General features: G+C 40.9%; 2 protein-coding genes across 8 annotated transcripts in view; both read right to left on the bottom strand.

The window, feature by feature from the left end:
* Window positions 1–3,829: 3,829 nt before the first annotated feature.
* LOC114594078 (amine sulfotransferase-like) lies at window positions 3,830–11,925 on the bottom strand. 4 transcript variants are annotated; one of them, XM_028723246.2, is made up of 8 exons: window positions 11,016–11,921; window positions 10,296–10,470; window positions 9,329–9,477; window positions 7,957–8,165; window positions 6,170–6,296; window positions 5,308–5,402; window positions 4,500–4,680; window positions 3,830–4,119 (listed from the first exon to the last, which is right to left on the bottom strand). In XM_028723246.2, the coding sequence occupies exons 3-8, from the start codon at window positions 9,468–9,470 to the stop codon at window positions 3,995–3,997; spliced, it is 879 nt and encodes a 292-aa protein (XP_028579079.2). In that variant the 5' UTR covers window positions 9,471–9,477; window positions 10,296–10,470; window positions 11,016–11,921; the 3' UTR covers window positions 3,830–3,994. The 4 variants fall into 4 exon arrangements, with proteins under 4 accessions (XP_028579079.2, XP_077782196.1, XP_028579080.2 ...); XM_077926070.1 differs by having other exon boundaries at window positions 9,329–10,470; window positions 11,016–11,925; XM_028723247.2 differs by lacking the exon at window positions 10,296–10,470 and having other exon boundaries at window positions 11,012–11,921.
* Window positions 11,926–15,801: 3,876 nt separating this feature from the next.
* LOC114594075 (amine sulfotransferase-like) overlaps window positions 15,802–17,358 on the bottom strand; it is a 31,070-nt gene continuing 29,513 nt past the window's right edge. For all 4 annotated transcript variants that reach the window (XM_077926069.1, XM_028723239.2, XM_028723238.2 and 1 more), the window contains 2 exons: window positions 16,634–16,814; window positions 15,802–16,294 (listed from right to left, as the gene is read on the bottom strand). In XM_077926069.1, the coding sequence (XP_077782195.1) occupies window positions 16,170–16,294; window positions 16,634–16,814 (306 nt within the window). In that variant the 3' untranslated portion in view covers window positions 15,802–16,169. The remainder of the gene's footprint in view (window positions 16,295–16,633; window positions 16,815–17,358) is intronic.

Below are 17,358 nucleotides of genomic sequence, written 5' to 3'. Positions count from 1 at the left end.
ACGAGAGACCTGAGATTCACCAATGTCTATTTGAAGGAGCGTTTCCACCCCCATCTCTCTGCCCGAACACTGAGGTCCAGCGCCAAGGGCCTTCTGGCAGTTCCCTCACTGCAAAAAGTGAGGTTACAGGGAACCAGACAGAGGGCCTTCTCGGTAGTGGTTCCTGCTCTGTGAAATGCCCTCCCAGCAAATGTCAAGGCAATAAACAACTATTTTACTTTTAAAAGTCAACTGAAGGCAGCCCTGTTTAGGGAAGTTTTTAATGTATTATTTTTAATATTCGCTTGGAAGCCACCAAGAGTGCCTGGGGAAACCCAGCCAGATGGGTGGGGTATAAATTATTATTATTATTATTATTATTATTATTATTATTATTATTATACTTACTAAATAATTAGCACTGGTCGTTTTAGAAATCTGTCCAAGAAAAGTAGCAACCTTTTTCATTTGCACACAGCATATCTGAGATCAAACATTACTCAAGCCCAAGAATAAACTTTCAAATCCAATATATTGGCAGCAATCGTTCCCACCCTTCAAAGATTTTGAAGGATTTTCAGAGTCCACATCAAGATGGACAGCTCCAAGTCATTATAGTCAGAGTTCCATGAAAGCTATTTCCCAGTAAACAATGCCACATGCAGAAATGGCTCATTTTGTTTTTGTTTATCATCTAAAGCTAATGTTTTCAGGAATACCTTTGCATAGAAAATGCACTTGATGGCTTCCTGTGTTCTCCTTGCTAAACTGTCCAAATTTATCGTGCAAACCACTTTCAATGTCTTGGGCTTGGGCAGCTCCACAACTTTGTCTACCTCCGGTACCTCAGCTTTCCCCCCATGAAATCACAGGATTTTTTTTATACAGCACCCCTGAGATTGTGAAAGCGCAGTTTATTTTATGGTTGCAGAGTTTTTTATTTCAAATGATGGCAAATGCCAGTTGTGTTTCCTGATAAATCATACTGACTTCATATGTTGGAGTGATAGATGTTTCAAAGCCCATACAAACATTCCTGGCTGATAGATATTGGTTTCCTGATGTCCTTTATCCATCAGCTTTAGTTGCCAGGCAGACAGTAATAATACTCCAGAGCAGGCATGGGGAGTCATCTGATTAATGCTTTAATGCAAGTCCACCTAATTTCAACTTCCTGAAACGGTATGTGAACAGAAACACAGCTGCAGTTCATCCATCAAAATTCACACATCTTCAGATTACGTGATACACCTTTCCAACCAAATAATGTGTGTATATTAGGGGAAAGTGTTTATTATATTATGCCGATAATAGAATGTATATTTTACTGAAAATATCATGCAAAATTTAGTATATTAACAAAAAATATTGTGTGTATATATTAAGCATCTTTGTATATTTATTTGTACATGAATAGAAATGCACAGTAAAATGCAGACAATTTTTCATGATTTTTTTCTCTTCTTCTGCATAAACTGGTGCAGAAATATGGTGAACCAAAAAGAACCATGGAAATGTGAGAAACTAAAAGGAAACCCAAACAGATAAGATCCACTCATCCACACCCTTAAAAACTAGAAGAGGCAGAGGCAGTTTTTAAATTTGAAAGCAGAGATGGATCCTCCCACGCCTACTGCAGGGAAATTACTTCTTGCCTGATCATGAATGATCACGAATTCATATTGATTTTGTAGGACCATTATAAGGAAATTACTTCTTGCCTGTTGTACTTCTACTCAAAATGTCTTCAAATAATCACAAACATCTCGACCAATTATTTGCAACACATGGACTGACAGATACTACAACATATGCACATCCTGTTCTAGAGAAGGACCTAAGCAAGGAACTCCATTCAGAATACTGTTTGCTTGGTTCCAACACAGCTTTAGATGGATTGCAGCAAAACTCTTGAGATTTGGACAATTGGTACACACATGCAAGACAGAGAAAAGGTTTCTATAAATATTCTCAAGCTGGAATCAGACTCAGTTCACCATTGATGTTCCAGCAGAACCTGAAGAGGAGCCTTTCCAACTGCTCCTGAAAAACACTGTCAAAGCTTTCAATTTTTTTGCAATGGCCATCATGTTTTACCAGTCTCCAAGAATGCCTGGCACTGTGGTGGTCAAATAGATAGTTGTAACGCCAGGTTGTCACAAAATGCCATCCCTAGTTGCTGCTGCAGAATCCGGCACCTTTATTGGGAGGTTCCAAGATCAACATGCACATTCTTTTAGTGTAATGTCTCCCAAATATGGCATAGTCACATACCCTTTTTGAGAGAAGGAGCACTTGGAACGCTGGGATCTTGCACTGCTCAAAATTGGGGTGGCATGCAACAAGATGGCATAAGAAGTCTTCCTTGACATAGATTGTGGGGGTAGGATGCAGAGGGCTTCTTCACTGCTTTGCTGTCAGCTCCAGTCCAGTCTCTCAGAGGTGGGCAGTGGGGTCAGGCTGGGACTAGTGATGTGCCCCTCTGAGCTCCTGAGACCTTGCCCAGGGCCTGATGTGTTTGATTGCTGCTCTCAGGTCTAGGTTGGACCCTGGGCTAAATATTCCTAGACCTTCAGGACATGGCAAAGTGCAGACTTTTCCCTTCATATGTCCCCTGCCTGGGCCCTGTTCCAAGAATACCTGGGCCCTAAGCTCTCTAAGGAGACAAGCAAGCCAACAAGCATCCCTCCAGGTGGGTTGGGTCTGCAAGGATTTTTGCATGTGTTAGCATCTGTGTGTCCTTGGAGATGGAGGCAGCATTGGCGATGGCTCAGCATCCAATTTACTCTAGTCCTCTCCCCTGAAGGAGAAGGCTTCTTGCTGACTGGAAGAGGCACCAAGGCGGTATCTGGCTTGGAATGTCCAATATCACAGGGGCAGAACATTTTTCTGCCAACCCGCTTGGTGCCTCTCTGTTCTCTAGACTACTGGCCTTCTCCCTGGGCTCAGACGCTTCTTGGGATCCTTATTTCACCACTTGCATCCGGCTAAGACCTTCCCCAGGTTTATTCAGCCCCACCTTCCTGAGCTCCTCCCATTGATCTTCAGGATCCAACCATTCCCTCTGTGATGTCTCCATGGAACTCATGACACCATTTCTTAAGATTTAAAAGTAGCAGTGGGAACTTGTGATCCAGGTTCTATGGCATCCAAAATTTGCTTTAACTCTTTCTCTCTGCTCCATGATCCCGATGGAAATTCCTCCTTTTCAGTCTGACCCATGAAGGAGATTGCGATGGGCATCAAACATACACTGTCCATTTCCCCCACTTCTCCCCACATATTCCCCATGCACCCTCAAAATTGACTCTGAGGGGGTCAGGAGAACCCCAAGAACAGTGCAGAAGGAATGAAGGTGTGGAGGCATTGTGCCAACCAGCAGGCTGGAATGTTTGTCCTGATGGAATGATTGGAAGAGTGTGAAGTTGAATTCCACAAACAACAAATAAATAGGTGACATGAGTGAGTGGGATGATTTACATTGCCGTCTGGGCAGAAGCAGAGCTAGTTGCTCTGGCACCCAGGCGCGGGGTGAGCATATCAGGGGGGGCGCCCCCCATGGCAAGCGGTGAGCATCCAGGGGGGCGGCGCAGCAATGTGACCCCCCCCTCAGGGATGGGGTGGCCCACAGCCCGCTTCCTCCGTCAGTGCATCTGGGACACCAATAGTTGGTTAGTTTGCTTATTTTAAGAACATTTTTTTATTAAATTTCAATTATAATAATCCAGTGGTAGCCTCACTGCCAAATTAAAACACAATTACTAATCCCAATAGATATCCTGGGATTCCTTAACATTTGCACATGGGGTCAGAAATTAGGACATGTTGGAATGTAGAAAGAGAAGAAGCGGACAGTACAAATGTAATTTTATTGTGGTTTAAAAAAATTAATGCACATATTTGAACATTAGGAAACTATTAAGCCTCATGAGAGTATTCTGCTAAATCTTATAAATAGGGCTGGATTAAATGCATACAGTGTACTTTATTTCATCCTTCCAGGCTGAAGGCAGACTCATGATTCCTCATGGATGTCCCAGCAGAACTCGATGGGCAGCTTTTCCATTCTCTCCTTAAAAACGCTGTCAAACCTTTCACTTTGTGCGACTGTCATCATGTTCTTCCAGTCTCCAACAGTGCCTGGCCCAGGAAGCAGACAGAAAGAAAGTGCATTGTGGTGGTCAAATAAATATCCATACCTCCAGATATATTCCATCCCTAGATGCAATTGTCAGGTGAATATGTCAGGAATTCTGCAAGCAGCACCAAGTCAGTGTGATCTACCATTAACTTACCTTTGTGAAGAAAACCTCCTATTTAAACAAGGAAAAAACAACAGGGAAAGTACATAATAGAACAACTCTAAAATTAGGAAATAACAGAAACTGAGAGTTTCATGAAGACTGGAAAAATGAAATCACCATTACTTGGTAGCTATCACATATCAGTGTAAATTTCAGGTGAATCTGTAGGGGATTCTACAAGCAGCACCAAATCAGTTTTTTCTACCATTAACTTACCTTTGCGAAGAAAATGTCCTTTGCTGTGGTCCATGCGATCTGGTCGAGTGAACTCATAGTTTGCCCTGGGATCTGCTTTCATTTTATTAAATGTAGCCTGATCCACAACAGCATCCACCTCCTTTTCCGTCAGTCTCTTTCCCAGGAAGTTGCATAATTTCAAGACACAGCTTCTCAGATCCTGGAATGGAACGTGGTTTTAATGTCAGGCCATCCACAATAGAGAAACCTGACAGCCTAGAGACTAAAACTCATGGAATAGGCAGGAATACAAGCAGGGGAAACAAGCAGCCTGCATCTTTCTTTGCCTAGTTTGGAATAACTGCCATTGCATCATATTGCACTTTCATTGTTACGGTATTTTTATTCCATGAGCCATGCAGAATGCACTATATTATGGGGCAGCTCTTTCAACTGAGTCCACAAGTAAATAAATAAATGTCCCTGTTGAAGACACAAGGGAGGTTCTGTGACATCTCTACTCAGCAGTAGAGAAATGACATATTTCTGTGGCATGGGGGCCTGTGAAATGACATATCTTGCTTGGGATCATGACACTTTATTTATAGCCCCATAATCCCTCAGGGGAAATGGTTATATGCACTATTTGCTGTCTAGGGTCCGAAAAGCTGCACCCAAATCCATGGCCTGCTTGGCTTTTAAAAATCTTTAGGAAAGGAAGCGAGACTAGCAGGGGAAGAAGCAGCTGAGGGCACTTGAATAATCAAATTGCTTCCTTCCTCCATTTTGTAAAGGAGTGTTTTGATGGATGTTTAATATCAGACTGGATAGCATTTTGATAACTTACCTTCTTCATTTCCTCATAGGTAAGAAACAGAATATTGAAGTCATCCTTGTGAGAGTACCAGCCTTCCACATGGTCCAGCCATAAACTTGCAAGTACTGATGTGAGAGATGTTGATTTGGCATAAAATGTAGATCAGATTTTATATATAAAAAAAAAACATTCAGAGAGAAGCAGTATGAACATATAAAGTCCATTAAAACAATTTTAAGGGATCATTTTAAGAACCAGCAGTGGTACAAACCATTAAACAGTAGCTGAATTAATACCATCCACCTTCATCAAACACTTTCTCAGAGAAGGAATTTGCAGAAGAGTTCTGCATTTTAAGGCTCCCAGCAGTGCTTCAAAGCAATGTGATGGAAGAGTGATGGGTGGGCTGAGATCAGTCTAGCCTTCCTCCAGCTCACTTCCTTCTCAATCTGGCAGTTTCCTTATATGGTGTGGAAGTTAATACTTGCAACATTTAGAGACACTGTCTGGGTTTCTGACTTAACTTGACACAAATCTCTACACTTGATTAAGGATTAGGTGCTCCACCTTGTAATGATTTATAGCTGCTGCATCCTGATGCAGACAGCATACAAATCAACCTGATTTGCTGTGTGAGTTGGCCAGATCTATACCCTTCCTTCGGCATCAATGGGCACCAGCCATCAGTGGCATAAAATGGTGTAGTTGGAGTCTGAGTTGGAGACTCTTTGTGATGGATGGATGTGGAATTTCCTCAGAGTAACCTATGGCATCAGACATGGCATTCTGAAAACGATCCTTACCACACAGAGAATTTCTTTAGTCTTTTGTGAAAGGTGATAAAGATGAAGGGACAAGAGTGATTCATTTTAGAGTAGCAATTCGTCCTTACCCTTCCCAGCCAAAAACCTCTCCATGAAAATTCCAAAATCTTCTACCTCTTCAAATTTGATGATAGTTTTGGAAAAATGGTAAAAGGAAACCAAGACATCCTTTGGGTTTCTGGCCACATAAACAACCTGCAGGAATAACAACAAATTCTCTCGATTCCTAAAATAATAAATGGATGGATCTCAGATATCTCTTGTTGTGGATTCTTGGTGCTTCCAAGTTGCTTTACAGCCCTGGCAGCCTCACCCTCTTTTGCAGCATGAATGTCACATGCACAGTGCAATCCTATGGTGTCGAATGAGCTTATTCTTATTAAGTCTGTTGGATGGCACCCTTGTAACGAAGGCCATTTTTTTCTTTTTTTAAAATACTTTTATTTTGCTTTAAACAAATACATATAGACAACCAAAATTACAAACGAAAATTACTTAATAATGATAATAATGAAAAAAGCTAAAAAAGCTACAAAAAATATCAAAGTACATGGCATAAAACATAAGAAGAAGGATGAGAAAAAAAGGGAAAGGGAAAGGGAAAAGGGAAAGAAGGGAAAGGGAAAGGGAAGAAGAAGAAGAAGAAGAAGAAGAAGAAGAAGAAGAAGAAGAAGAAGAAGAAGAAGAAGAGGGGGAGGAGGAGGAGGAGGAGGAGGAGGAGGAGGAAGAGGAAGAGGAAGAAGAGCCAGAACACAGGAAGGCTCATCTACTGTACGCTTCCATCAAGGTCACAACAGATCATTATTCTTATCAATTCTCTCTATCTGCATTCCAAGGAATCCCTCATCTTGGTATCAGGGAACATTTCTCTATGATGTATCATTCTAAACATAACCAGGTCTTTCTTGTTGAACCCTTATCCCCTAGATCATTATTTATACATTCCCATTCTTCTTTCATCATCTTTTTAGGTTTATCTCGTAGTGCGTCTGTCAGCTTTGCGAGCTCCAAGTACTCGCACAACGAATGCCATGTTTCGAATGGGCTGCAAGATGCCTGAAGACCACCACATAAAATGGATGCTGTTGATGAACTATTAATAAATTGTGCTGATCAAAGAGCGAATGGAATGTGCATGTTCTGGTAAAAGTACTGTACCTGCAAGGAAACATAAAGACTGGCTGTGCAATGCTAGTTACAAACAATGAGTATCGTCTTGTGCCAAAAGTTACAGAAGACCAGGTGCAAACCATGAGAGTTGTGATATGCCAAGAACATGCTAAGGGTGGAGGACTGCCAAGAACATGTCAAAGGCAATGAGAAATGCCAATATTCAGATGTGCATCAAAAAGGACTATATAAGATCAGGTTTTTCAAGAGGGTTGGTGTGTCAGATGCAGCCAGGATCCCGCTGTCTGCCCACCCAATCCAGAAGAAGAGTGGTGAGTGTATGTGTGATTGTGTGAGAGACTGAGTGCATGTTCCCTTATCTTGTTACGTGTTCTGCTTGTTAATCAATAAAGCAATGTTATGTAGAAATTCCAATATATTGGTTGTCTGACTGCTTACTTGTGCCTGAAGTGCACTGAATCTCAGATAAAAGAACCTGTTTTATTCTTAACACCCTCCAGGACTTTTACTATGGTGGAGCATAAACTCTGTGCTGTTTAGGAGTCATGGGAATTATTCCAAGCTCAGGGTGCACAGAGCATTATTGATTCATATGGACAAAGGAATTGCAGCTGGATGAACTTCCCTCAAAATCAGAGAAATGTTAACGGAAACTGAGATGTTCATTCAAATAAGGCAAGACAAACATTGAATATGATCAAATAATAAATGTGCTGTTTCCTACTTTTGCTCTTCTGTTCCTTAATCCTTTGGGTACTAAATAGTAGGGTAGATGGGAAGAAAAGAGGCGAGGTGATGGACGACTGACGTAATCCACATTGCGGATATTGTACTCCAGCCACGGAGCCCTGTCTAGTAAGTCGACTTTTTCGGTTCCATCTCGGTGACCTTCATGATAAATCAAGCTCAAAATATTTTGGGTCCATATTGTGCCTATAAACGAGAATAAGTTTACTTAATTTCATTTATATGGGGATGCGGGTGGCACTGCGGTCTAAACCACAGAGCCTAGGGCTTGCCAATCAGAAGGTCATGGTTCGAATCAAATAGAAGGTGAGAGGTGGGGGGCACCAAATTTTGGTGTCACACAGACCACCACTGAAATAGGGGCAGCAAACGGTGAATGAGGAACATTGACCAAGGCTTCCTTTCCATTGTGGATGAGAAATGTGAAGTTCAACTAAAGGTTTCACAGAATTTGAGGATTTGGGAAGACAGAACAATATTTGCTAATAAGTTCCTTTATTGTTCAGAAAGCTACCAAAAACTCTATTCCAGATTCTTCACAGCACATTATACAAATGATAGACAAAGTCCAGGGAATAAAGAAAAGGTTGTCTGATTCTCCAAAGTACTTTGATTCAGCACATTCAAACTATGATTTTTTTATCAATGTATTCCAGAAAAAGGAATGTTGACAAATGGCCAGTGAGACAAACATAATAGGCAAAAGGCAGTTGCAGAAGCCTTTCTTCATGTCACCCAAGTCCAAAATGCCTATACAATGCAGAACTTTCCCTCTCTCTCCTCTCCCACTCTCGGTTATTGGGTCTTCCCCACCCCACCAACCCTCCAAGGCAGATTTGGGGGACACAAGGGGAGAGAAGAGTGAAGGAAGTTCTGGTGTGGAAGTGGAAGTTATTGCATGTAGGGCACAACTGCATTGGATACAGACCCCTGTTATTATTGGCAAAACTGTGGCAGATAAATGCTGAAATAAAGAGACACAGTATGAAAGTTCTTAAGAATAGAATTTTACAACCACCATTTTACCACCACATACAAAATCCTGAAAGTCAGTGAATACAATAAACCCTTAGCAAGCACATTTGAATGTTTTTGATGTGTATTTATGTTGTTTTCAAAACCTCATACAGGTTGACACTGGTGGAAAACATATTACTCCATCTTAAAAATAATAATTGCCCAGTTCACCTTTATGTAACCAGGTAAGTACCATACTACCAGTATTCACTTCACCTTGCATGTAGGTTTTAAACTTGCCTTAGGAAAATACAGATACTATGTAGATATATGTGGGTATCCAACAGGGTTGAATTGAAATGATGGTTCAACCTACGAAAAGGTACTCTTACCTGATTTTGGATAAGTGACTATAAATACATCACTGTCTCTTATTTCAAAACCCTCCAGGGAATCTAAGTGCTCCACTGAAGTAAATACTGGATGGAAATAAAATCCTTTGTATGTGAAAAGGTATTTCTCGCCTGGTTGCATTGCCTGTCTAAGAATAAAGAGAAGGGAATAGTTCCCTCTATTATATGACACTGGGAAAACGCAAAGAAATAGAGGTGTCATTTTGTCAAATCCTACTCTTTTTGCAGACCCCATAGCAGAATCCCATGCTTCTCTTCCATCACAGGTGAGCAACATAAAGGCCCATCATTTAAAGAACAGAGACTTGACCCATCAATGAGGCAACAAAGCATCCCCCCCCCCCCGCTTTAAGTGTTTTTTAAAATGGTGCTGCTTTCAACTCAAAGCTGGCTTTGCCACACACAATAAGGCTTTTCTCTTTCACCCTGACATAGTTATTTCTCAAGTGCATGTGTGCAGCATGCAAAATAGCAGCTTTTGGCCTCACTTTATGCTGCCTGGCATCATAGTTTGATCAGTGTTGCTATTCTGACACTCATTCTTGGACTCAGGGGAGGTGGGAAGGAAGCAAAAACTGCTCCCTGGAAATGGATCCAGGGAAAATGAAAGACAGACTGTTGGGAAATCTTGCCATTTCCTCCTGGGTTCTTGATCAGCTTCAAGAAATTGGGGTGGACGTATTTTCTGGCCTTCCTGGGACCAAACAGTAGATGTGCCTGGGGACCACAGGGTGGCAAAGAGAAAGGTATTCTTCACCGCCCATTTGGCTTCCATTGCCAGCTCTGGCTGAAACTGCTGCTGAAATTTGGTGCCCAAGGACGTTCCATGGAGGGAGTGCTGCCCTCAGCTTCATCTATGATAATACAGAGAGTTGGCTACACATACAATGGGCCCTATTGGGCAGGTGTTCCCATACTGAGACACCACTGCCAAAATAGCCCTTACTTTTTTTGTCTCCTCCCTGCTCCAATTTCTCTCCTCCCACGTAGCGTCTGACAAGGAAGGCACTTGCAAGGGTGGGCTCAGTGCATGGTATAAGGGGCGGGGAATTATTATGGGAGAAAGTTCAAGGCTCCGTTGGGTGCTGAGGAAACCAAAGTTGTCGCCAGGTCTTTTATACCTGTTGGGACATTTCAGGCCATAATATATAATATGATGCATGACATCAAGATATACCACCTTGTGATATTATAGATGAATGGGTGTTTTATAAACATTTAAATAAAAATAAAATCCATTGCTTAAAAGAGATAAAGAAATAAAGTGCAATGAAGCCTGAAAATCACTTTAATTCTCTATACAAGTCTTGTGTTTCATTGCTAAGAAATGCAACAATTGTTTAGTGGAAAACATTGTATGTACTAAATAGATTTTCCAACATATAAAAATTAAGGGTTGTATCCCATGCCGAATGAGCAGGGTTCCACTTGCCTAATGAGAGTTCACATTCAGTCCCCTCAAAATAACTATTAATCTCTGGTAACACAAATGTTGCATACTGTGTGACACCAGAAAAGAATATGAACTGTGACAAGAGTTTTCATGCATCTGATGAAATACCTTATTGCCCCGCAGAACTCTTGCAAGAAAGAGTAGATTAGTTGTTTGTCATTTAGTAGCCCTGCTTTTCCCTGGAAAGTTTAATTTACAAGAAAACTTACCTACCTTTTGTTTTTACAGTCAAAAAGTGTGGGAGAGAGGGGGAGAGACCGATCTCTTCTGTAGCTTGGAGTATTTCAGCTTTTGAAGGCTCACATTCAGAGCTCTCAAGGAAACTGCTTTATAGAATTCTATTAACTAATAAGAGTTTGGTTAAATCGATGGCTCCTCCTTAGTAAATCATTCCTGGCAAGTTACGCAAGAAAAGAACGGTAACACAGGAGCATCGAGGCACATAATCTAAAGAACAACAGGGGAAGAACTTGTTTCTTTGCACAAGGAACAGCCAAGATCAACAGTGGTCTTTGCCCGTTTAAGAAATAAATGCAGTATTACGTCTGGTCCACTAGTAGAAAATGGGCTCAAATGGTAAGAGAGACCTGAGATTCAACAATGGATGTCTATTTGTACACACATGCCTGCACTGACTTACACCCCAATAACACCAACTTAATCCCTTTTTGTTTTAATCCAGAATGAGGCAGCTAGACTGGTGACTGGGAGTAGCTGCCGAGACCATATAACACCGGTCCTGAAAGATCTTAATTGGCTCCCAGTATGTTTCCGAGCACAATTCAAATTGTTGATGCTGACCTTTAAAGCCCTAAATGACCTCAGTCCTGTATACTTGAAGGAACGTTTCCACCCCCATCGTTCTGCCCAGACACTGAGGTCCAGCGCTGAGGGCCATCTGGCGGTTCCCTCGCTGCAAGAAGTGAGGTTACAGGGAACCAGACAGAGGGCCTTCTCGGTAGTGGTTCCTGCTCTGTGGAATGCCCTCCCAGCAGTTGTCAAAGCAATAAACAACTATTTTACTTTTAAAAGTCAACTGAAGGTGGCCCTATTTAGGGAAGTTTTTAATGTCTGATGCTGTATTATTTTTAATATTCGTTTGGAAGCCACACAGATGGGCGGGATATAAATAAATTATTATTATTATTATTATTATTATTATTATTATTATTATTATTATCATCATCATTATAAAACTTACTAAATAATTAGCACTGGTTGTTTTAGAAATCTGTCCAAGAAAAGTAGCAACCTTTTTCATTTGCACACAGCATATCTGAGATCAAATATTACTCAAGCCCAAGAATAAACTTTCAAATCCAATATATTGGCAGCAATAATTCCCACCCTTCAAAGATTTTGAGGAATTTTCAGAGTCCACATCAAGATGGACAGCTCCCAGTCATTATAGTCAGAGTTCCATGAAAGCTATTTCCCAGTAAACAATGCCACATGCAGAAATGGCTCATTTTGTTTATCATCTAAAGCTAATGTTTTCAGGAATACCTTTGCACAGAAAATGCACTTGATGGCTTCCTGTGTTCTCCTTACTAAGCTGTTCAAATTTATCCTGCAAACCGCTTTCAATGTCTTGGGCTTGGGCAGCTCCACAACTTTGTCTACCTCCCATACCTCAGCTTTCCCCCCACAAACTCACAGGGTGTGTTTTTTATACAACACCCCTGAGGTTCTGAAACCGCCGGGCTCTACTAGGGGCGCCATGGAAGATGGCCGGCAATACCATCTCTCCAGCTCACACGAGGTAATTAAGGGGTTGAGATGGGAGTCATCAGCCTCCCAGGTTTCTTCCCAGTGGAAGGGAAGATGCAGTCTCATCTGCAGCTGCCCACAAACCACCCCCGAGTTCGAAAAGAAGGAGGGGGTGGGGGCACTGGATGGAAAGCCCTCGAGTGAGCTCGGATCTCCTGGACACTGTCTTCATGAGCGCTCCAAGTTCCATTTCTTAAGATAAAAGATTGGATAAGATTTATGGACATGCTTCGAGCGAAGAAAGGGTATTTTATCTGCTAATTAAGCCAGCCACTGAGATGCTAAGAGTGACGGATTGGAATAAAGATAACATCAAAGAACAACAGCTAAGCCGGTTTGTTTTCTTACTACGATACTACCTAACAACAAACCCCCCCCAGAAGAACCGTCTTTTACTACTTATAGCAAGTGAGATTGGAAAACATAAACTGTGTGGAAATAATAATATTAAGTAAAGCCTTTGTTTTTTGAAATATTTGGAAGAAGATAAAAGACTTTCTTGTGACGCACTACTTAATCAGGATCCGCCATTACGAGACAGACTGCGCTGCAGAGATTAATAGTCATAGGGGGAGGCGAGCTCTTACTTTGTTATTATATCTGCGTCTCAAGTTCGATTTGGCAAATCTTCCCTGGAAAGAAAAATGTTTGCTGCAACCTGTCTGAGAAAATTAATGAGCAAACGCCTAGATTCTATTTCATCAGAACTGAGGTAAGAAGGCGTCTGCCACCCGAGAAGGACTTTTGGATGGATTCAGCATAAATGGTAGCGCGTGAGGACATACTGCAAATAAAAGACTTACCAGCTGCAAAAAAAGGGGGGGGGAGTCATACAAAGTTCACACAGAAGTATAATATTGATCATTTCAGCTCGCCTGTGGAAACAACTCAGAGGCTATGAAAGAAGAAGGATAATAACAAGAAGATTTAAAGAAGGGACTAGTGGACACTCAAAGAAGTAGAAATATGAGATGATTGGACCCTACTGAACTTGAAGCATGGGAACCCCCAACAAAAAAATTATAATTTGGCAAAATATTTGGACTTTATGATATATATTTGTATAATTTGGAATATTTAATGTGATTTGATTGGATTGTTAAAATGGAAAACTTAATAAAATTTTTTTAAAAAAAAGAGAGATTGTGAAAGCACAGTTTATTTTATGGTTGCGGGGTTTTTTATTTCAAATGATGGCACATCTCAGCTGTGTTTCCTGATAAATGATACTGACTTCATATGTTGGAGTGATAGATGTTTCAAAGCCCATACAAACATTTCTGGCCGATAGATATTGGTTTCCTGGGGTCCTTTATCCATCAGCTTTAGTTGCCAGGCAGACAGTAATAGTACTCCAGAGCAGGGATGGGGAGTAATCTGATTAATGCTTTAATGCAAGTCCACCTAATTTCAACTTCCTGAAACGGTATGTGAACAGAAACACAGCTACAGTTCATCCATCAAAATTCACACACCTTCAAATTACGTGATACACCTTTCCAACCAAATAATGTGTGTATATTAGGGGAAAGTGTTTATTATATTATGCCGATAATAGAATGTATATTTTACTGAAAATATCATGCAAAATTTAGTATATTAACAAAAATATTGTGCGTATATATTAATCTTTGTATTAAGCATTATTTGTATAGCAACAGAAATGTACACTAAAATGCAGACAATTTTTCATGATTTTTTTCTCTTCTTCTGCACAAACTGGTACAGAAATATGGTGAACCAAAAAGAACAGTGGAAATGTGAGAAACTAAGAGGAAGCCCAAACTGATAAGATTCACTCATCCACACCCTTAAAAACTTAGAGGAGGCAGAGGCAGTTTTTAAATTTGAAAGCGGAGATGGATTCTCCCACGCCTACTGCAGGGAAATTACTTCTTGCCTGATCATGAATGATCACGAATTCATATTGATTTTGTAGGACCATTACAAGGAAATTACTTCTTGCCTGTTGTTCTTCCACTCAAAATGCCTTCAAATAATCACAAACATCTCGACCAATTATTTGCAACACATGGACTGACAGACACTACAACATATGCACATCCTGTTCTAGAGAGGGACCTAAGCAAGGAACTCTATTGAGAATACTGCTTGTTTGGTTCCAACACAGCTTTAGATGGACTGCAGCAAAACTCTCGAGATTTGGACAATTGTTACACACATGCAAGACAGAGAAAGAGTTTGTATAAATATTCTCAAGCTGGAATCAGACTCAGTTCACCATTGATATTCCAGCAGAACCTGTAGAGGAGCCGTTCCAACTGCTCCTGAAAAACACTCTCAAAGCTTTCAAATTTTTGCAATGGTCATCATGTTTTCCCAGTCTCCAAGAGTGCCTGACACTGTGGTGGTGAAATAGATAGTTGTAACGCCAGGTTGGCACAAAATGCCATCCCTAGTTGCTGCAGCAGAATCCGGCACCTTTATTGGGAGGTTCCAAGATCAACATGCACATTCTTTTAGTGTAATGTCTCCCAAATATGGAATAGTCACATACCCTTTTTGAGAGAAGGAGCACTTGGAAGCCTGGGATCTTGCACTGCTCAAAATTGGGGTGGCATGCAACAAGATGGCATAAGAAGTCTTCCTTGACATAGATTGTGGGGGTAGGACGCAGAGGGCTTCTTCACTGCTTTGCTGTCAGCTCCAGCCCAGTTTCTCAGAGATGGGCAATGGGGTCAGGCTGGGACTAGTGATGTGCCCCTCTGAGCTCCTGAGACCTTGCCTAAGGCCTGATGTGTTTGATCGCTGCTCTCAGGTCTAAGTTTTCCTAGACCTTCAGGACGTGGCAAAGTGCAGCCTTTTCCCTTCATATGTCCAATGCCTGGGCCCTGTTCCAAGAATACCTCGGCCCTAAGCTCTCTAAGGAGACCAGCAAGCAAACAAGCATCCCTTCAAGTGGGTTGGGTCTGCAAGGATTTTTGCATGTGTTAGCATCTGTGTGTCCTTGGAGATGGAGGCAGCATTGGCAATGGCTCAGCATCCAATTTACTCTAGTCCTCTCTCCTGAAGGAGAAGGCTCCTTGCTGACTGCAAGAGGCATCAAGGTTGTTCCACAGCAGGCTTGTTCTCTAGACTACTGGCCTTCTCCCTGGGCGAGCGGTGAGCTTCCGGGGGGCCACACAGTAATGTGACCCCCCCCTCAGTAATGACACCCGGGGTGGTCTGCACCCCGCCTCCTGCACCAGTGCATCTGGGACACCAATAGTTGGTTAGTTTGCTTATTTTAGCAATATTTTTTATTAAATTTCAATTACAATAATCCAATGGTAGCCTCATTATAACATTGCCAAATTAAAACACAATTACTAATCCCAATAGATATTATTCCTTAACTTTTGCACATGGGGTCAGAAATTAGGACATATTGGAATGTAGAAAGAGAAAAAGTGGGCAGTACAAATGTAATTTTATTGTGTGTGTTTAAAAAAAATATTGCTCATATTCGAACTTTAGGAAGCTATTAACCCATCCATATGAAAGTTTTTTTGGTTTTTTTTTGCTAACTCTTACAAATAGGCCTGGATTAAATTCATACAGTGCACTTTATTTCATCCTTCCAAGCTAAAGGTAGACTCATGATTCCTCATTGATGTCCCAGCAGAACTTGAAGGGCAGCTTTTCCATTCTCTTCTTAAAAACACTGTCAAATCTTTCACTTTGTGCGACTGTCATCATGTTCTTCCAGTCTCCAACAGTGCCTGGCCCAGGAAGCAGACAGAAAGAAAGGGCATTGTGGTGGTCAAATAAATATCCATAACTCCAGATATATTCCATCCCTAGCAGGGTATATGTCCCTCAGTGTGAAAAAAATTCCACACTCTAGATTGGAAAGACAAATATGCCACCCTTAAATATACATATTTAGAAAAAGGGGGGAAACAGGGAAAGTACATAATAGAACAACTCTAAAATTAGGAAACACCAGAAACTGAGAGTTTCATGAAGACTGGGAAAATGAAATCACCATCTCTTGGTGCCTATCAAAGGTTTGAGATTTTGCAAGCACCGACAATTCAGTTGGACTGCCACTGACTTACCTTTGCGAAGAAAAGGTCCTTTGCTGTGGTCCAGGATATCCAGTGGCATGAACTCATAATTTGCCCTGGGATCTGCTTTCATTTTATTAAATGTAGCCTGATCCACAACAGCATCCACCTCCTTTTCCGTCAGTCTCTTTCCCAGGAAGTTGCATAGTTTCAATACAGAGCTTTTTAGATCCTGAAATGGAACGTGGTTTTAATGCCAGGCCATTTACAATAGAGAAACCCGACAGCCTAGAGACTAAAACTCATGGAATAGGCAGGAATAAAAGCAAGGGAAACAAGCAGCCTGCATGTTTCTTTGCCTAGTTTGTAATAATTGCCATTGCATTATATTATATTATATTATATTATATTATATTATATTATATTATATTATATTATATTATATTATTATATTATTATTATATTATATTATATTATATTATATTATATTATATTATATTATATTATATTACACTTTCATTGTTGCTTTTATTCCATGAGCCATGCAGAATGCATTATATTCTGGGGTAGCTCTTTCAATTGAGCCCACAAGTAAATAAATAAATGTCCCTGTTGAAGACACAAGGGAGGTTCTGTGACATCTCTCCTCAGCATCAGAGGGCCTGTGAAATGATATATCTTGCTTGGGATCACGACACTTTATTTATAGTGTGGGGAAATAGTTACAGAACAATATTCACAGTCTAGGGTCTGTAAAGGTGCTCCTAATTCCATGG

Source organism: Podarcis muralis, chromosome 3 (assembly GCF_964188315.1).
Source record: "Podarcis muralis chromosome 3, rPodMur119.hap1.1, whole genome shotgun sequence".
Lineage (NCBI taxonomy): Eukaryota > Metazoa > Chordata > Lepidosauria > Squamata > Lacertidae > Podarcis > Podarcis muralis.
This window is presented reverse-complemented; position numbering and strand designations above follow the sequence as displayed.

What these genes read in the sequence shown, in the direction of transcription:
- LOC114594078 (XM_077926070.1), bottom strand. Translation starts at nt 9,626, where the DNA reads ATGTTGCTCACCTGTGATGGAAGAGAAGCATGGGATTCTGCTATGGGG. An exon ending in AGTCACTTATCCAAAATCAG is followed by an intron (nt 8,166 to 9,328) that starts GTAAGAGTACCT and finishes TCTCGTTTATAG; the next exon opens with GCACAATATGGACCCAAAAT. An exon ending in GAGGTTTTTGGCTGGGAAGG is followed by an intron (nt 5,403 to 6,169) that starts GTAAGGACGAAT and finishes CTCTCACATCAG; the next exon opens with TACTTGCAAGTTTATGGCTG.